The following is a 19,521-nucleotide window of genomic DNA, read 5'->3' as shown; positions in this document are numbered from 1 at the left end:
CCCTGTTAAATGGAGAGGGATGGATGTGATATCTTAACATGGATAGGGAAAAATTGAAATGTAAAGCTAGTGCAAAGCCTTCAGTGCTGATGTGCCATTATTCTGTTGCTGTAAAACTCTGCATCTGTAGGTACATACATTAAGCCTGTTTGCTTTCCTCGGTATGTCCAATTGATGATAAATTTTGCCCCTTGGACTGATGGAATCCAAATTTGTCAGTCGACCGAGCATAAAATCAAGCATGAGATCTGCACCAGGGCCACCTCAGATGGAACGAGAATCGGTCGAGATGTTTTTATCTTGTCTAAGTCAACCATTTAGTTCACATTTCAGACATACGTCCAGGTTGATGGGGTCCACTCTAGAGATAGCTCCTCTGCAGCACGATCACAATCATACGGTCATCACAACATTCCTCTGTGTGGCCCATCATCAAAATAACATGTTACTCTTTCACGAGTCACTAATCTCCAATTAATGAGACGACATCTTTGACTCGTTTGCTTGCATCGTAGACTACCGACCTACTATTCTATTCGAACGAGTACGACTTTTTGACTAAACCGTCCACGTCGTTGACCCAAACATTATGTCTAACTCTGCTCCCGTGGCTCGATCCCCCCTCCCCAATAGGATTTTTTAAAAAGACTAAACGAGGGATTATTAAATGAATATATACGAGATAATCAAAATGCTACGCAGCCGGAATAATTTCTTAGGCTACCTATGGTGAAAGTATAAGCTGCAAGTAATTTTAAGAACTAATAAAGATTAATTCTTTGTGCTGGAATTAGTATAGAGAGAGAGAGAGAGAGAGAGAGAGAGAGAGGAAAAAAGAAGAATACTACAACTCGAATTCACTCTATAGTCAGCACAGAGGTGACGTTGGGACTTTATGGGAGGTGGTTGAAAGAAGAGTCGTCAAATTCTCGCGGCTTTTTCCTTTCAATCGACGCGATGCCTCCTCTCCGCGATTTGTCACCAACTCTAATCGATGGATGCGACCCAAAAAGACAAATCTGGCCCTGATTTCGTAGACGATGACCCACAAAACCACCGCATTATTTGCAAAAAAGGTCCTCGAACTGAAGGCCAATCTTGCCATTATCCAGTGCTCGTACGACGAGATCTTGAGAACTTTTGTCATCGTCCTCTCTCTTGCTTACAGTAATCCCATGAGCCCCATTCTTGTTGCTTTCCTCCTGTCAATGGCATCAAAATACAGAAATGCAATGTTTTTAGCAGATAACACCCTATACTCGAAATATTGGGAGATTTTTTCCGAATAAAATGGAAAGTGGGGGGTTGACTTGTAAATATGTAGGTCCCAATTTTTAAACTTATTTAGTGGGAAAAAGAACTGAAGAGTAAGTAGTCCGCCCGCTTCGCCACTTTCCGCGCTTCCACACTTTCCACACTCACACCGTTCTAATACTATCCTTTTCCGAGCCCCCGTTCGTCCTCTATAAATACCCCTTGCACCTCTTTCTCTTTCTAGATCTTCTCGAGTTCCTTCTTCTCTTCTAGTAAACTTCTAAAATTGGAGGATGGCGGTGGCTTCGAGAGGAAGAGTAGAGCTGCTCAAGCAATGGAGGGATCGAGCGACGAGCCCCGAGAGGACGAAGGTGTGGACGGAGCCGAAGCCGAAGAGCTCGGCGAGGAAGGTTGCGGTGGTTTATTACCTCTCCAGAAATGGCCAGTTAGAGCATCCTCACTTCATGGAAGTCACTCTCTCCTCCCCTGAAGGGCTCTATCTCAAAGGTATTTTTGATATGGGAATAGTTTGATTTCTCCGTTCGAGTTTTGGTGTTTGCGGTGATGTAATGCTCTGTTTTCGATTCAGATGTGATCAATCGCTTGAATCTCCTCCGAGGGAAAGGGATCGCTAGCACGTACTCATGGTCTTGCAAACGGTAGATTTCGTGCAACTTTGAATGATTTTGTGGAGTTTTTCTTTTTTCTTAACTTTTAGTTTGGAAATTGAGGGGTTTGCTGTGATTTAGGAGCTACAAAAACGGATTCGTGTGGCACGATCTCTCTGATGGCGATTTCATCTATCCAACTCACGGGAATGAATACGTTCTCAAGGGATCCGAGCTACTCCTTTATGCCTCGACGAGTCCGAGATCTCGAGATACCTCCTCTTCGTCCTCGAGCTTCGAAAAGCCTCTCGATATTCCTAGATCGGCGCAAGATGATTCCGACTTCCCCGTCGCGAGGAGGAAGAAGGCGACGCCGCGGTGGAGCTCCCTCGATCTCAACGAGTACAAGGTGTGCAAGGAGGAGGTTACGGCGGACGCGGCGACGCAAACAGAGGAGAAGAGACCCTCGCGGCGGCGACCTGCCCCGCTCGACGAGGGGCGTGACCAGATCCCTGCCGCAGAGGACGAGAACCCCTCGACGGAGCTCGGGAGCGACGAGATCTCGCCGCCGCCATCGTCCTCGAGTCCCGAAACCCTGGAGACCCTCCTCAAGGCCGAGGTGCGAGTCAACGCTGCCGCCGTAACAGAGCCGCCCGACCAGGATCGGACGATGGGAAGCTACGGGAGCGGGAGGATGCGAGCGTCGGCGGTGCTGATGCACCTGATCTCATGCGGGTCCATCTCGATGAAGGAGCACGGGGGGCTCTCGGTGGCGCCGCAGTACAGGCGGAGGGCGCCACGTGGACGGTCGGATCTGAGCCGCAGGGAGCTGGATGGCTTAGTTGAGAACCCGGGTTTCTCGGCGTTGGACAAGGAGTACTTTAGCGGGAGCTTGGTCGAGACGAAGAAGAAGGAGAGCGAGGGGGTTGCGGAGTTCGCTGGATTGAAGCGGTCGTCTTCGTACAATGCCGATAGGTAATTTAGCTTCCTCTATTTTTTGTTAATTAATCAATAAATTAACATCGGAAATTTTCTTTAAGGCGCGAGATTAGATTTTTTTAAGTGGGATGTAGTTTAACTAGAGGGGACCGATCGTCTGTATCCGAGGGTGCAGGAATTTGCTGCAGTTAGGTACTTGCCAGCACTACTGGCTACTGCAATATATCTAGGTCGAAGTCCATCTTTACCATAGCTCTCTCTCTCTCTCTCTCTCTATATATATATATATATCGCATATGGTAGTAAGCTAGTTTGATGGGTGGGTAATTAACTCCTTGTCACTAAAGGGAAGTACCTTTATATTCTGGTTCATTTGTCGACCCTTTCTTGGGGCTAGTGTAAGGTTGTCCCGGTGAGTAATCTTTACAGATCACCCCTTACTCACTGAGACAAAATTGGGCAGAGGAGGGAAGCAGATAGTGTGCAGCTTCGACTGCAGTAAATTTATTTAGCCGAGTTCACTACAGTTTGCACTTGGCTGTAGGAAGAGTTAAAACATTTTTACTTAAAACAATTTTGAATTTGTATCCGCTTAAAAGCTGCCATGGAGCTGGACTGCAGGCATTCCCTGCAATAAAGGCTGCAAACGATTTGCTCTTTTATTAAGTTGGGTGACAAACTGGTGAAAAAAGTGGGAACCACCATTCTGCTTGATTCCTTGTGGTGTCAGGCTTTTACGATTTCAGCTTCTTCTTTTTTTCCATACGAAGAGCGAGTTTGTAGGAATTGTAGTACTCAATTGATGGTTAGAAGCTACTTTTTTTTTCTTACATTGGATGGATTCAATTCAATGTACTGATTAATTTATAATCTCCTGGAACTAATATCAAGCAGGTGCTCGAAGTTGGAGTTGGCTGACAAGGAAATCGAGGGCGTCCGTGCCAAATGCATCCCCAGGAAACCACGAAACCCCCCCATTTCGCGCAGCAATCTTGGAAGCAAGCGTATAGTCGACGAACCACTCCAGAAGTCGTAGAATTCCCGATCTCAAAGGCCTCAAGAAAAGGTTCGCAGAAAAAGGAGGAATATAAAGAAATATATTATTGCCCGATACCGAGGAGCACAGATGTAATCGGAATGCTTGCATTCGCCCTGCTGATTACGGCACGCAGTTTTTATGCAACCGATGAGGAGAAAAAGGAAGAGAGACGTAAAGCTCCCAAAAGCCGTTCGTGTTTGTAGAGAAACGAGACTGAAGCTCTCTTTTAACTTGTGATGCGTTATATTTTGTAGTGTCAAACTCCAATGTTAGGTCTTGTTGTTTCCTTTCGTTTCTTCTGTGCGTCTCTTCCTCTTTGGGTCATTAGTGCTCCAGTATGCTTCCAACTGTTCCTTTCTGGACTCTCGCTGACTGGGCCAATCTTTTAATTAGATTAAAATACTATTACGAAGACCATCATATATATATATATATATCTAATATATGTAGCTCCCTCAGAAAATATTCCTGCCTTCCAGGCATCTTAGCCGAGAGTCTTTAATAAACTTGTACAATTAAATTGAGTTAGTAGTACATCCTACATACGTTGCATTAAATTTTGTACTTGAAGTTACAACGTGTGAAAGGGATAGCTCGTGGTTTGACTTCTAACCCGCACTAGCAGTCTTAGTCTAGCAGGCATGCATGTGCATCCCACCATATCGAGAGCAACGGGACTGTTTATTTTTTTCTCTTTCACACGGACAGTGTCCAGCTTTTACACAACATGACCATGCATGTGCTAGTCCTCACTCTCTCTCAATAATACAATATAATAATAATAATAATAATAATAATCATCATCTTTACTTGTTCTTCTTTCTTTGTCTCAGATAGCGGGTCGGGTATGGATATACAACCACCCGACCCGTTTTGTTCCTGGTTTCGGCCGTCTCTCCCACCTTTTTCTCGGTTGCAAGCCCTAAACCTTAAAAACTTCGTGTTAAAAGATGGATGCGTCGAAGCTTCTCAAAGAGAAAAAGTTCTGGTTCGCTTCCATCCTCGTCATCTGGGCCGCTGCTCTCCAGGTGATCCCGATTACTCACTCTTCAATCTGATTCCCTTATGACCGGCTAGATGGCGATCAATTCGTCGATCTCGATCTGATGTACAGGTTACTTGCTGTTGCAGGGGCATATGATGTGGATGCAGAAGCAAGACGCGTTCCAGCAGAAATTTGGGGATGCGAACGATAAGAACGACTTAGATTGATCGAGATACGATAGAGATATTGCATCACCTTCTTCCGAACCCTAATTGGTATTGTTATCCTTTCCAAAACTTGAAGTTAGATAGTGAAATTTATGCTACAAGGAACAATTTACTTGCTCTTTACTGTGATATGATTTGCTACGTATCTTGCTTTTGGAATACTATATGCTTGTCATACTCTAGCTGCATTACTAAATGACCGAGTTGCGGAAATGGTATGGTCGGATTAACATAGTTACCATAGAACTGAGTCATACCTTAAGGTCAGAATTGGCATGCTGGGAAGGCAATTTTCTTTTCTATTGTTTGCAATGCTAAGAACTCATCATGGTTGCTACCACTCCTTTACAACACCTGTAGCTGTATTTGAGAATATATCTCACATGGTTACTACTTAGAACACACTTGCATTATAGATGATGGATAATAGTGCAGATAAAATTATCTCTTTTTTTTTAACAAAAATGCCTTATGGCTCAGCTTCATTAGGAAACACATCCACACATCTTAGGCCCTGCTCTATCTCACCAATAGTAGCAAATACAAAAAATGCATCACAAACTACCAAATCAACCAAAACTACAGGCTAAGCAGACGTCCGACCAAGGAAAACCAAACAACCTGCTCTATCAATAGATAGCAATAGAACAAAGTGTCAACAAACAAACACCATAACACCACAAAACCAACAAAGTATCCACCACTTCCACATCTACAAGAAGCAACAAAGTTAACAGACAGGGAAACAAAACACAAAATAATCCTTTCTGTCTCTAGCAACATCCATCAACGAGGTACCTGTAGCATTATCTTGGCTCATTTCTTTGCCTTAGCATTTTTAGAATTTTAGTTCATGTCCAACAGATAAAACATAGTACTAATTTAGTGAATTAAGTCCTCCCAGCTACGCTGCACTGTCCAGCTAGGTACACTAAATACAAGCAGCTCACCACACTTTCCACCAACAATTCTTCTCCTTAATCATCTTTCTGCTCCTCCCAATGGTCCAAATATTCCGCAAAGATTTTAGTATCTTAAAGGAACCCCAAACACTTCTGACCCTTCTTATCTTGGGATCACTAGTGAACTCTCATCTTACTGACCCTCTTATTTAAATGAATTTTAAAGGAGTTCTAGGATATGCAACTTTAGTTCCAATATGGTCTACTCAATTTCTAGAATAACAAATTATTGCTGATGATTACGGATTTAAGCTTGCGTGACCCTACCTTGTACTGAAAAGGATGCTTCTTTTCTGATAAGGACTTGTATAACACATTTACACTAAATTGCTTTTTTTTTTTTTGTTGACAGAAGGCTAATTAGCCCTGCTTCATTGAAACAAACGCAAACACCATTACAACCAACTGAACTTACAGTTCAAATGGGTAAATAGCAAACTACAGAATATCCCCTATCTCATAGTATATCAACCAAACACAATTTTCAAACAAAACAACCAGGGGTAACAACATCCCACATACAGTTAAAACACCTATCCATTCCAACCACACTAAATTGTTATTTTCTTGTCATAAGAACTTCAATATATATATTTCTTTAACATTATAGAAATCATAATTGTTTTGATTTGTTTGGACCTTTCGAAGAGTTATTTATTATGAACATAATTAAAACCAATGTATGGGCTGTACTTTCATGTCCCTGATGAATTGGACCTAATGTTCTTTGAAATGGTTCATGAAATTTCTTTTCCAAATTTACTCCAGACATGTATTCAAAATTAACTTTGTCAATAAAATTCTCTTTCCCTGCTCAACAGGTGCAGAGAGAGTACCGGAATGAGTTCGTGAAGCTCCCTTATATCTGTTAACCAAACAATGTTCCTTCGTGTTTTTGGTTGCCATCTTATCTCGGAGTGCCTTCAATAACAACCATGTCATGCTCGCTTTCTGTCTCTTTTACCATTTAGAGGGTGATCGTTGTAGTTTGAACATTTGAACTGAAAGCACTTGTATCTAATTTGTTTGATTATGGAATAATCATTTGGATTTTTACATGTTCCGACCACGGGTGCATGAAGATTAACTCGAAGTAAAATTTCTCGTATACAAAGTCAAAGAAGGATGTTTTGGTTTTACAGGATGATCCTATCAGAAAGAAAACTGAGATCAGATAACCGCAAGGAAGCAGAGAATACAAAAAGGTTTGGAGGTTTGGCTCAGAGAGCTACGGCAGGAAAGAGATTTTTGTAACCATGTAATATTGGTGCTAGGTTTCAAGCTTTTATCACCAATTTGTTGGTATTACCATGTAATTCTCATCAGTTAAATACAAACTCCCATTAGTTAACCAATCAAGTCAGGTTCTTTTGTATTTTTCTGTTTATTTATGTATCTTTAGCCTGTTAAAAATTATTCAAGTTGTGTAATGACTTATGACTGATCAAAGCACGACAAATGAGATTATAATTAATGGGCCCTAAACCAGGAGCAGGGCCCTCAGTTTTACGGTAATCTAACATCTGGGACAAACTAATAACCTAAACATTCACATAATCTTATGTCAGATGCCATCATCTTATCTATTAAAAATAAGATCAAATTGCATCCAAACTCTTCTAAATTTGAAGGGTTGCGGCAATTAGTAACAGTGATCTAATAAATTGCTTACACATACGGGCACCTACACAAATTTCTTCAGAATAAAAAATTTTAATACAAAACAATACCAGATCCATCAAGGTTCTGCTTACTTCAGACAGCAATTATATGAGCAATGATTGATCAAGGTCGTCCAATCAAAAGAAGCTCTACTGGCATAAGCAAAACCCACCACCAATAACCAATGGCCCCAAGACTTGAATCTTAATATTTTAATTAGTAAACTACAAGAAGAATTAGTATCAAGTTTAGGTGTTTTAGTTGATTGAACAACCACAACTTTTTTTTAAAAAAACACAAGAGTAGTAAGAGAAGCTTACACGATTAAGACAGAGGAGATGCGGTGAATCTGAATCGACCCACATATGGAATAATAAATCCATCACCATCTGCTTAGCCAATGCCATTAGGATTTTTCCAGAGATCTAATGTTAACATAAGCACTGCTCAACTAAAGACAAGTATTTAAAGAATTAAAAAACAAGAAGGTGGTGGTGGGCTCTTGGAAAGAGTATCCAGCGTAGTGTGACGGCTATTCCTGGCAAAGAAAAGGCAAAAGAAAGGCAAAAGAAAGGCAAGTGGTATCTCTGCTGAGTATGATCCAGATATGCTGCAACTCGGCGATGCTTGATGGCAATCTAATGGACTTCCCTTTCTTTTCTTTTTTTCTTTTTTTTTTTTTGGGTGGTGATGCAACTAAAGGATTTTCCCAAAACAAAAGTAGAGTTGGTGGAAGGAGAGGATTAAAAAAACTAAATTTAAAAAGTTATTGTCTCAAAGTGACTTCCACACCTTGCAGTTCCAGCGAAGTTTAATTTTGGTGGTGATACTCAACAGAGCAAAGCATGATAAAGACATTACAATCTCATAACTTGACAAATATATCCTTGTCTTTTCTTCTAATGCAGTCCATATCTTCGCGCTTGATAAGGGTATTATTGTCATTTAAAATTTATTTGTCGCCTTTTTAATTTTTCTTTTTAGGGGTCAAAACTTATTGAACACTAAAGGCGAAAATGATCCCTTTTTTGCCCTATAGTTTGGTTGCTTTTCTTTAAGCGTTAAAACTGAAAAATATTAGAAATTTAACAAACTTGTAATTTTAATTTTAAAATAAAACCTCTTCCTAGAATAAGGATGAGCCAAACAGAGCAACTCTTTGCCTTATTTTACATTCCAATACGTGATTCTTGTAGTTGTTTGGTTTACTGGACATTAATTATAAGCGAGGAGGAAAGAAATGAATAGAAAAACAAAAAAATTAATCCATCAAAAAAGTCTTCTTAGCAGAAATATCAACTATACCAGCAATAATGGACCTTCATCATCCAATTGAATTGAAGAAAGCTTGCTCACGTTGATAGCAATACAATTATACAAATCAATGGGCCTTAGATACGGACTTCTGTTTGATTTTTTCTTTTCTTTTTTTAAAGAAATTGCAAGTTGATTGAATCAGGTAATAGAATCTTAATTAATTAATCAAGTTGAAATTAAAGCTAAGTGGTGGGTGTCGAGATGTGGACGCAGCAAACCGTGGAAGTTTAACACTAACCATATTAATTAGTAATAAAAAGAGAGCCCACTTGTTTCCTTTCTTTTTTCTCCTCTTTGGGAGCATCAAGAGACAGTTGACAAATGCAAAGCTTCTGTCACCATTTCTTAACCCCCTCAAGCTAAACTTAACCTTAAAAGAACAACTCCTCTCTCTCTCTCTCTCTCTCTCTCTCTCTCTCTCTCTCTCTCTCTCTCTCTCTCTCTCTCTCTCTCTCTCTCTCTCTATCTATCTATCTATCTATCTATCTATCTAAAAGTGCCTCACCACTTCTGGGCAGGTTTCATTCTGCTGCATCTTAATAAACAACACTCCTTTGGAATGTGATGGTCTTTTGTTTAGAAAATATTGGGGTGGTTTTATTGTCTATGCTTCTAGAGGATGTGGGCAACTTCTTATATTAAAAGTCTCTCTCTCTCTCTCTCTTCTTGTTTGTCTAATTGTATCACTATATGGAATAACTAATTAGATAGACAAAAACACTTTTACTTCTTTTTTCCTTCTCCTATGATAGGTAGATTTTAAAGAAATTAGAGAATATTTAGAGACCATTAAAAAAGATGAAAAAATATAGTAGTTTACATAAATTTTTTCTTTTAAAAGTAAGTCATAACAAGCTTAAATCATTCAGAAGAAAAAATTCACTAAATATCAACTTCAAACATTTATGGATGCACACTGTTAGACTTTTATTTCCTCCTATTTGCAAAATAGATTTCTCCAAAGTTGGCTTATGGCATAGCAAATATTATAGCACGGAATACAAAAGCTTCTTTATATTTCAATCCACAAGAAATTAGAAGAGATATTATATTCAAGATTCTATATACCCAATGATCTCTCTTATCACTTTTAAATTCAAATATATTCGCGGAGACAAGAAGCTGTGTGCAAGTTGCTTAGTCAGCATATAAAGACAGGCAAAAAAAAAAAAATATAAATAAGACAGTTGCAAAATTTTATTCTTATGTGATGATGCATCTTTGCAATTTTAATTTGGCTTTTAAGAGTAGTTGACAACAGTGAGGCAATTATATCTACAATAATTGATCATAATCATCCAATCAAATAACTCTCTTTAGCCAAATCAGTGGTCTTAAGATAGTGGATTGTGATAATTAAACTCTTGGAGTACTAATCAAGGTGATGTCAAAGTTTGGCATTTCGGTTCATGAAACAATAAAATAAATGAAAAGAATCATATAAGAGTCGCTTAGCACTATGAGAAGAAAATGATTCTTGAATATGCACACCAAAATATAATTAATAATTACAAACAAAAAGAAGATGGCATTAGCAACTTGGATCTCATTTCATGAGCTCATTCCTCAATAAAATACGTCATTGCCGACGTGGTTTATTTGCTCTTTATACTACTGTAGTCACCATCATAATTATCTTATCAACTTATATATATATATATATATATATATGTAAGATTTTTATGGAAAATAAGAGGAGTATAATTTAATGATTAATGTCACTTTTCTCTTTTATGACTCAAATTTCTGTTAGTTGCTCGTATAGATTCTCTGATAATTTTAATTGCTAACCCAGATGCACGTTATATCTAATCTAGAAGAGTAGAAAAGGAGGATAAATCCAGAGATGTCATAGCGTCTTATCCTCTCTTTTTTTTTTCCTTCCTAAGAAAATATTATCTGAATGTTTCATTGCCCAAGTAGGACTGGCATCAAATGGAAGAAAGGAATGCATGGCTAAAATTACTTCGAAATGTCAACGGAATTAATTAACATTAAGAGGTCATATTGTATGAATACTCTAAGGTGATAATAACCTACTAACAATCTCACACACTCTATTTCTTCTCTCGCTTCTACCAAAAACTACTACTAGAATAGAAGTGATCAAACCAAACCAAATTTTGTTTCTTGAGTTAAAAGTCATCGTAGTTTTTGCTCTCGTCATCTTACGTGCATGTCGGGCGAGTTTGTTTGCCAATAAAGAAAAATTCCATACGACTCTTTATTGGCATCTATAAATACCCACCTCTTTGCCCACTCGTCTTACTCTTTCATTCGTTTTAGCTTCAAATTCTACTATATAAAAAACTAATGTCCTTAATTATTAATTCTTCCTCATCGCAAGAATGAAGAGGTTTAGGTTCTTCCAGGAAGAAGAGAGCATCAACATGGCCGAAGTCTTGATGCTCTTCTCTCGCAATGGCGGCGGCGGCGGAGGAGGAGGAAAAGGAGAAGGTGTAGTACAGAATCCGGCGCCGGTTAGAGTATTCGAGTGCAGGACTTGCAACCGGCAATTCAGTTCTTTCCAGGCACTCGGCGGCCACAGGGCCAGCCATAAGAAGCCGAGGCTGGCGGCCGCCGACGGCGAGATGGCGAAGCCGAAGATGCACGAGTGCTCCATCTGCGGCGTGGAGTTCCCCATCGGGCAAGCCCTCGGCGGCCACATGCGCCGCCACAGGGCCCAGGGGACGTTAGAGCACGGGCTAATTATGGGAAAGAAGGTTGTGGAGAAGAGGAGGGAGTACTTGTGGTTGGACCTCAACCTGCCTCCTTTGGATCAGGAAGAGATCGAGATGGAGTGTCGGAATGTTGGGCTTACGTTTGACTTCATGGACAAGGCCCCAATAGCAGTGGATTGCCTTATTTGATCATCTGCCATGAACTACATCATTCGAGATGAGTTCTTTAAATTAGTGTTTTTTTTTTCTTCTTCTTCTTTCTTTTTGGGGGTGGTTTTGTTTTGTTTTGGGTAGTTAGTGGTTGTAGTCGCAGCTGCCTTGGGAGTTTATTACGTTTTTGTTACTCCTTGGTTAAGCGACTTAATTATCTAGTGTGTAATATTAGAACAATTAGAGAGAGCTAATATCTTCTTCACATGAGATTTATAGTCTGAACTCATCAACAATATATATATATATATATAGTTAACTTGCAGAAATGTGAAAGAGAATGTCATTTAATTTGAGGAAGTTGTTCGACTACGACGCCTGGCCGTTTATTCTTTGGATAGAGAGAGTTAATTTCTTTGCTTTAGTTTCCCCTTGCTTTTGAGAAAAGTATTCCGATACGCATTCTACCGTCAAAAGAAAACGGCAAGTGCGATATAAAGTTTGTATGATGAGGAAGAATAATATATCCTTGAGAAATTTGTGCCAAGACAGATGAACTAGACGAAGCACACTTTCTTGGCAGAGGGAAGGAATTTACTTTTAAAATTTTCTACTTCTTTTTTTTTTTGGGGGTGTAGTGTTCGATTAAACATCAAAACGACGACATTGTGAGTCCCAGTGATCAAAGAAGAGTAGAGAAACATAGAAGTTTGAGAAACTTGTTGCAGGTATTTGGGTGGCTGTTGAATTCATCAACTAATAAAAACATTACAGCGAGACTAGTGGTATCTCAGGGGCCAGTTAACAGAAATAAAAGCATTCCAGCAAAAGAGAATTGCCTTCCCACGTACGATTGATTTACTCTTAAAAACTAACATTTTTCACAAGAAGAAGCTTCAAAAAGGATAGTTGATTGGCTCTGGCTGCATAGCCTTGTGTATCAGCTCTGCCTCCTCCTGGGCATGAACAGAGAGGAATCCGGTGGCAGTGGCGGCGGATGGTAGTCTACCGACATATTTGATGTCCTCGAAAGATCCCCTGCCTAATGTCCTCATGACAGTGTATAGACGAGGTGCGATATAGTTGTAGGCGCCCATGTTCATCGGCTCTTCCTGACACCAAACTATCTCTGCTTCTGGAACGTCACAAAACACAGCAAGATAAACCCAATATTTGATCATCAAAAGTGCATAAATGGAGTGATAAATGACAAGGCAAGATGACGCAGCAAAATACTTGGGAAGTTCTGAAGAAATGCATGCAGAGGAAACAGCTATCTCAAATTTGAGTAATTGTAACAAAAGTAATGTGCAGGCAGGAGTGACTTCAGAGTCTTCAGTACCCACTTCCCAGCAATTCCATCTAGAGAGCATATATAGTACTCAAATTGTCATGGCACACATACACTAAGCACAGAATGATCATCACGATTAACATCAAATTTCAGAAGAAAAAAAAGTCATGCTTCATAAAATGTAGGATTTGAAGTATGCCGGCACAAAGCAAAATAACTCATTTAAACTATTGAGAAGCTAAATGGACATTATGTTATCTGCGACTAGCTTTTATCTACGATGTCAAAACGGTATAGTTTAGCAGAGGTTAATATATGTTGCCAATATCACGTTACGCAAAATTGCAACGAACAAGGTGAAAATGACATAACAGCTGTTGTCTCAAACATTCAGCATGATGAAGTTGCTTGTGAGTTAATGGGTGTGTTGCATGCCTGTGCATCTTATTGGATTTAGTAAAACAAACCATAGCTAATTATCATACTTGGATATCGTTTTAGCTCTCTCTGAATGAGATCATAGGGGAATGGAGAAAGCTGCTCAACTCTACATATTGCAACATCCTTTCGGTTCCTCTTCTTTCGCTCTTCATAAAGTTCATAATAAACCTGCAGACATGCAAACTTCCCAAAATAAATCCTTACTAAGAAAATAGAAAAGGGCTTCATAAGTTCACTCCAGGACCACAGGCAAGCATTTATGCGTTAATACATGTGTGAGTAGAGTTCATTTACCTTCCCAGAACACAAGACCATACGATTTATACACTCCTCAATCTCTTTATGATCATTCTGGTCCTTTATTAGGCGCTTGAAGCGTGTTCCTTGCTTATCAAATCCAGGATGGCCTTCAACATCATCAAACTCCGAAAGATGCGATTTGCAGTCCTTGTGCCGAAGCAGGTTCTTGGGAGCCATTACAATTAATGGTTTCCGGAAATCCCGATGTATCTAATCATCAGATAAATAAGTTAATCCCAGAAATCCAGATACAAAGCTTCAAAGAATGCAAAAACAGTAACCTGGCGGCGCAGAACATGGAAATAATTTGCAGGAGTTGTCACATTTACAACTTGCCAGTTACATTCTTGGATCTGTTTTGTAAGTGTTGGTTCCATCTCAGGTATCACGTAAGGATTATCATCACTCATCTGCACATGATTTATTAGTCGTTACATATGACTGGCACAGTAGTTGTCACATTATTGGATTTACACTAGAAGTCAAAACAAGTAAACAAACATTGCAGAATGCTTTTCCTACAAGGCTCATGTAGCTGTTGGCAACAGCATGTGAGATATTGTTCACCGATAGTCTGATGCCACCAAAATTAAGAATAGCATCTTGGATGAACAATAAGCAAGCTGAATATCAACAACAGAAAAGACCAAATAATTCCTTTGTTTAAAGTAAGAAAAAACAAAGAATCAAAATTTCCTCTAAATGTGGGGAAGTATCATTTTTCTGTCATGAGATACCTGTAGAAAACGTTCTAAACGTGCACTAGAATGTTCCGGCCCTTGGCCATCATAACCATGGGGAAGTAAAACAACAAGTCCTGCTTGACGCAGCCATTTTGACTCTCCACTGCTCAAGAACTGATCAAACATTACTTGAGCACCATTTGCAAAATCACCAAACTGAGCTTCCCAAAGTACAAGAGAATTAGGATTTTCCATTGAGTAGCCCATTTCAAATCCTAGAACTGCAAATTCTGAGAGAGAACTGCAAGGAATATTACAAATAGAGGATTAGCAAAGACCCATTATTGTGATTTTAAATTATAACATCTGCAGTACTTTGTATTTTATCTGGAGTAAATATTTCATTTAGGTTCTAACTTATAAGACATGACAATGCTTTGTTTCTATGGTAAGAGCTTACCAACTAAAAAGTTCAAGCAACAAGACACTGGAAAATATTTTTATGTAAAAGCCCATTCATGAGCAAAACTGAAAAGACAGCAGACTGATCATTGTATATATGAACGAATTTAGTGCGCTGGTGCGGCATAATTAGAAGTGAAAAGATCATGGTCAATAATCGAACCTTCGTGCGCAGAACATAAGAAATTATGTACCTGTTACAGATCGTAAACAATTCTTCATTTTGATTCATTAGAATATGGTCCAGAGGACAGTACTTTGCTCCTGTTTCCTGATCGTGAAGGATTGCATGTCGATGACTAAATGTTCCTCTTTCAACATCTTGGCCACTCAATCTAACATGATTTCCTTCCAGTATAAGAGTCGCAAAAGCCAGTGCTTCCGCGAGTGCCCAGTCAATACCTTCGCCAGTTTCAATCATCCTTGCGCGTTGCTCAAAAATTTTCTTCACTGCTCTGTGAGGCTTGAAATTATCTTGTAGACTGGTAATGGCTTGGCCAATGCGTTTCAGAACCTCAGGTTTGACTCTGCAGAATGACCCAGTTTATTAAATGAAAGGACTCCAATCAGTGATTTGCAGGTGGAAGAAAAGGCGAACTACAAACAAAGACTTGGCGCTACCCGGTGTTCCGAACTCGTGAAATCTGTTCGGGTGACTTGAATCCTGCCCAATATGCTGAAAGCCAGTCCCTTCTTTTTGGTATGTAGTCTTTGCTGCTACCAAATTCTTCGTTCAGGATGGTATTCACTTTGTTGTGGATCCTCTCAATATCTTCTTTCGAGATATCTCCAGACTCCAAAAGCTTTTTTTCGTAAATTTCAAGAGCGCTTGGATGATCCCGAATAACCTATTTCAGATCATACCAGTCAACATAGTGAGCTGGACATCAAGAAAAAACTGATACTGACCATAACCTCAAATTGCACCTTTCCTTCTTTTTTTCCTGGATTGTAGTTGACTATAACCACTTAGATAATATAAAACAACAAACATGAAAATAGAATAACCAAGAAGAATATATTAAGGGCAGACCAGATCCAACCATCCTCTGAGATAGATATGCATGTCTGTTCGGACTTTGGATATGCTGTCAACAATTCACAAATAGAGCCATAGAACTGATGCATCAAAGCAGAGAGAAAATCAAGCAAAGGTTCACCTGATACATTTTAGGCTGCGTAAAGGAGGGCTCATCTATCTCATTATGGCCAAATCTCCGGTAGCATACCAGATCCACCACCACATCAGCATGGAATGTCTGCCGCCACTCTGCTGCAAGTTCACAAGCATGAACCACTGCTTCCACATCATCACCGTTTACATGAAAAATCGGTGCATTTAAAGCTTTAGCAACATCTGTACAATACTGCGACGACCTTCCTGATTTTGGCTCAGTTGTGAAAGCAACCTGATTATTAACAACTATGTGAATTGTTCCACCAGTTGAGTAGTTAGGGAGGGCACTTAGATGGAGGGTCTCATAAACAACACCCTGCCCAGCAAAGCTTCCATCGCCATGGATCAACACCCCCGTGTTCCTTGTCCTATCAGTATCATTAGAATAGAATTGCTTTGCCCGTGTTTTTCCTGTAACAACTGGATCGACAGCTTCCAAATGACTCGGATTTGCGACTAAGGAAAGATGGATTCTCTTTCCACCTCTTGTGGGCCTATCATATGAAGTACCCAAATGATACTTCACATCACCAGTTCCAGTGTACAAACCCACCTCCCCTTCCACTGGCTTCGTTCCGCCACTGAACTCGCTAAAAATCTGACGCAATGGCTTCCGGACGACATTCCCCAGAACATTTAGCCTCCCTCTATGAGGCATTCCAATAACAATGCTCTCCACCCCTCTGTCCGCCGCTCGATCGAACATCTCCTTCATGCCCGGGATCAGCGTCTCCGCACCTTCAAGACCAAACCTTTTTGCAGCCGTCCATTTTGTGGCCAAGAAGTTCTCAAACATCGTGCTCCAAATAAGCCGATCGAGGATCACTTCACGCCGCTCTCTGCTATACTCATGGGGTTTCCCTGTCTCAATCTTGTCCCTCAACCAATTGCACTTCTCCCTATCAGGGATATGCATACACTCATATCCAATTGTCCCACAATAAGCAATCTCAAGCTTGTTTAAAATCTCCCGAAGGGTTTGAACTGGGCGATTTTCCGATAAGAAACCCGACATCCCCCACGCTCCGAGGAAGAACTCTCTGTCCAAATCAGCCTCCGTAAACCCATAATAACTCAACTCGAGATCTTCAGGTATTTCCCGACCTTCCAACCCTAAAGGATCTAACTTGGCCTTCATATGACCATTGACTTGGTAGGCTCTGACCAGGAGAAGCAACTTCATGCTCTCTTGGATAGTTTGGCCGGATATTCCCGGCGAAGTGGAGGCTTGCCCCACAAAATTCCTGAAGAAATTGTCCCAGGATTCGTCGACGCTGTTGGGGTCTTCTTCCCAAGCCCTTTGCAGCTCCTCCAAGTAGACGCTGCTGGTGCCATCAAGGAAGCTATCCGATAGCCTCGACAATGGTACGGCGCGAGGAACCGGGGACGTCGACTCGGGCTTGTACCGCAAAGCCGAGGAGTGGATTCCACGGGTTCTTGCGACATGTCCAGGTGCTCGAACTAGGTTTCTTCTCAGGGCGAGACGAGCAACGCTCGATGCGGCACGAAACCAAGACATTTCGGCAAACTGTAATAGCTGAGATCGAAGAGATTAAAAGGACGATACCTTCGACAGATTTGAGAATGAATTTGAGAGCGTAGAGACGGCGATCGTACCTGAGAGAAGCACTAGTCGAGAACGGAAGGTGAACTCTCCGGAAGCGGTGCCGCCTCTTTTCGATCTTTTCCCTCCATTTTAAAGCTTCAACGGTTCTCTATTCCGGGAGATTTCTAACAAGCGCCCAGAATTTTCTAATATACACGCCATTTTCTCTTGATTGCTGGCTATTCATGGGACAGCTGTGCTTCTCTATATCTAGATAAATAAAAGGATGGAATATATCAACAGAGGTGACTCAGCTTAACATGAGCGGGTGAATTGGGACACGTAGCAGCAGAATTGCGAAACGGGTCAAGTCGAGGGTGTTCCTTTTGGTTGTGCGGGCTGAACTAATTGGGCTGGCCTTTTCTAATTCCTTTGTGTCAAATAATGCTCATCGGAGGTTAATTAAGAACATTATTTGGTGAATTGGGCATTTGAATTGAGTTCTTTGTTTTGAGTTTAACGACTATTTCTGAACTTATTTAGGAACTCCCTAAACTAATTCAGTAACTAAATATTGTTTTATATCTAATTAAGTTTACTCTTCAAAAAATTAAGATAATAAAATAAGATTAACTAATCGAATTTAGGGCTTTTATTCTAACGTATAATGGTTAGATTGGGTAGTACAATGATCAAAGTGTGTTATTAATAAATGTTTTACAATTCGCTCTTAGTCGTTTGTTCTTAATAGTCATCTAACATCAATTTTTATGCTTTAGTAAGACAATTTGGAGCTTTCGACCCGATTCAAGTTATGTCCAAGCTCGACCCAGTCTATTAGATCCGGTCAGACCAGACACATATGAGTGCAACCGGATTTGATACTCAATCCACTGGCACGTGGACTGCACACTTTGTGGCCACGCCAGTTGACCACTTGCTTCTTTTTTATTTTGTTTCTCCTCATATCACTGTCTAAATTGACTCTTCGTTTTCTAGTTGCATGGGCCTCATCCGCCACTAATTTATAATATATAGTATTCGTGTCATTGAGGCCATAAAAATTATTCGTTTCTTCAAAGGATAAGAAAATGCCATGAATATACTCTGCATCTTTCACATAGTGATAGGAGCTTAAAATCATAATAGGGGTGTTGATATTAGAAAAGTGATCATTTTCTTCTTCCTTTTCTATTACAGTCCGTGCACGACAAGTCCCCATTCAACTCTGTTTTTATTACTATGAAAATTGATTACTGACCAATTCTTTGGTGCGACCTGGCACCTACGAAGAATGAGATTTACTGTTAAAGTAATGTGCCAAACGCAACTAACACATGCAATAACTTGTTCTTGAAACGACCAACTCAAGGAGTTGACCAAGTTAAGAAGAGCTGGAGCCAAAGTTGGATTAGATTAAAGATCCCTAAGAATATTTAAGAATCTATTAACAAGAACTTTCTTAATCTCTATTGTTTATCTTTTTTTTAATCATAAGTCCAACTCTTGTGTGAATCCATTATAATTAAAAATAATGCAAAATTCCAGGTCACACTGATTGCTTCCTGGCAACCGACGCTCCACCGTCAACCAAATGGTCGCGATGATCCTCAGGAGCACGACAAACACGTAGCCTTTGTTGATTTGTTGATGTTAGTTATCTTGTCGGATCTGGATCCCGTAAGTCTTTAACCAGCTCCGCAGGAGCACCACAACAAATAGGTCACGTGCTGGCTTGGCTGGCCAGTGGCCACTGCACCGCGCCGAGGACTTCCCCCCTTTCTCTGCGGAGAA

The 19,521-nt window shown here is 40.2% G+C and overlaps 4 protein-coding genes across 6 annotated transcripts; 3 read left to right on the top strand and 1 right to left on the bottom strand.

Moving 5' to 3' along the window:
* The first annotated feature begins 1,362 nt into the window (after positions 1–1,362).
* On the top strand, positions 1,363–4,198 carry LOC140782105 (protein SOSEKI 5-like). The gene is made up of 4 exons (XM_073128489.1): positions 1,363–1,761; positions 1,844–1,913; positions 2,004–2,837; positions 3,696–4,198. Exons 1-4 carry the CDS (start codon positions 1,548–1,550, stop codon positions 3,835–3,837), a joined length of 1,260 nt encoding a protein of 419 aa, XP_072984590.1. The 5' UTR covers positions 1,363–1,547; the 3' UTR covers positions 3,838–4,198.
* Positions 4,199–4,644: 446 nt separating this feature from the next.
* LOC140782106 (uncharacterized) lies at positions 4,645–7,373 on the top strand. 2 transcript variants are annotated; one of them, XM_073128491.1, is made up of 3 exons: positions 4,645–4,868; positions 4,972–5,100; positions 7,157–7,373. In XM_073128491.1, the coding sequence occupies exons 1-2, from the start codon at positions 4,791–4,793 to the stop codon at positions 5,050–5,052; spliced, it is 159 nt and encodes a 52-aa protein (XP_072984592.1). In that variant the 5' UTR covers positions 4,645–4,790; the 3' UTR covers positions 5,053–5,100; positions 7,157–7,373. The 2 variants fall into 2 exon arrangements, with proteins under 2 accessions (XP_072984592.1, XP_072984591.1); XM_073128490.1 differs by having other exon boundaries at positions 4,661–4,868; positions 6,836–7,373.
* Positions 7,374–11,341: 3,968 nt separating this feature from the next.
* LOC140781333 (uncharacterized) lies at positions 11,342–11,863 on the top strand. The gene has a single exon (XM_073127273.1). It carries the CDS (start codon positions 11,342–11,344, stop codon positions 11,861–11,863), a length of 522 nt encoding a protein of 173 aa, XP_072983374.1.
* A 660-nt stretch (positions 11,864–12,523) lies between these two features.
* LOC140782156 (uncharacterized) lies at positions 12,524–17,850 on the bottom strand. 2 transcript variants are annotated; one of them, XM_073128589.1, is made up of 10 exons: positions 17,799–17,850; positions 16,165–17,709; positions 15,626–15,852; positions 15,199–15,531; positions 14,597–14,843; positions 14,141–14,269; positions 13,854–14,069; positions 13,604–13,727; positions 13,061–13,186; positions 12,534–12,959 (listed from the first exon to the last, which is right to left on the bottom strand). In XM_073128589.1, exons 2-9 carry the CDS (start codon positions 17,698–17,700, stop codon positions 13,098–13,100), a joined length of 2,901 nt encoding a protein of 966 aa, XP_072984690.1. In that variant the 5' UTR covers positions 17,701–17,709; positions 17,799–17,850; the 3' UTR covers positions 12,534–12,959; positions 13,061–13,097. The 2 variants fall into 2 exon arrangements, with proteins under 2 accessions (XP_072984691.1, XP_072984690.1); XM_073128590.1 differs by lacking the exon at positions 13,061–13,186 and having other exon boundaries at positions 12,524–12,959.
* Between the last annotated feature and the right edge of the window lie 1,671 nt (positions 17,851–19,521).

This window comes from Typha latifolia, chromosome 2 (genome assembly GCF_019914945.1).
Source record: "Typha latifolia isolate L0001 chromosome 2, TyphaL0001v2, whole genome shotgun sequence".
Taxonomy (NCBI): domain Eukaryota; kingdom Viridiplantae; phylum Streptophyta; class Magnoliopsida; order Poales; family Typhaceae; genus Typha; species Typha latifolia.
The sequence above is the reverse complement of the archived record's forward strand: the minus strand, read 5'-3'. Positions and strand labels throughout refer to the sequence as shown.

What these genes read in the sequence shown, in the direction of transcription:
- LOC140782105 (XM_073128489.1), top strand. Translation starts at nt 1,548, where the DNA reads ATGGCGGTGGCTTCGAGAGGAAGAGTAGAGCTGCTCAAGCAATGGAGG. An exon ending in TACTCATGGTCTTGCAAACG is followed by an intron (nt 1,914 to 2,003) that starts GTAGATTTCGTG and finishes GCTGTGATTTAG; the next exon opens with GAGCTACAAAAACGGATTCG. An exon ending in TCTTCGTACAATGCCGATAG is followed by an intron (nt 2,838 to 3,695) that starts GTAATTTAGCTT and finishes AATATCAAGCAG; the next exon opens with GTGCTCGAAGTTGGAGTTGG.
- LOC140782106 (XM_073128491.1), top strand. Translation starts at nt 4,791, where the DNA reads ATGGATGCGTCGAAGCTTCTCAAAGAGAAAAAGTTCTGGTTCGCTTCC. An exon ending in TCTGGGCCGCTGCTCTCCAG is followed by an intron (nt 4,869 to 4,971) that starts GTGATCCCGATT and finishes TTGCTGTTGCAG; the next exon opens with GGGCATATGATGTGGATGCA.
- LOC140781333 (XM_073127273.1), top strand. Translation starts at nt 11,342, where the DNA reads ATGAAGAGGTTTAGGTTCTTCCAGGAAGAAGAGAGCATCAACATGGCC.
- LOC140782156 (XM_073128590.1), bottom strand. Translation starts at nt 17,700, where the DNA reads ATGTCTTGGTTTCGTGCCGCATCGAGCGTTGCTCGTCTCGCCCTGAGA. An exon ending in TCACGAGTTCGGAACACCGG is followed by an intron (nt 15,532 to 15,625) that starts GTAGCGCCAAGT and finishes GTCATTCTGCAG; the next exon opens with AGTCAAACCTGAGGTTCTGA. An exon ending in TCCATGTTCTGCGCCGCCAG is followed by an intron (nt 14,070 to 14,140) that starts GTTACTGTTTTT and finishes TCTGATGATTAG; the next exon opens with ATACATCGGGATTTCCGGAA.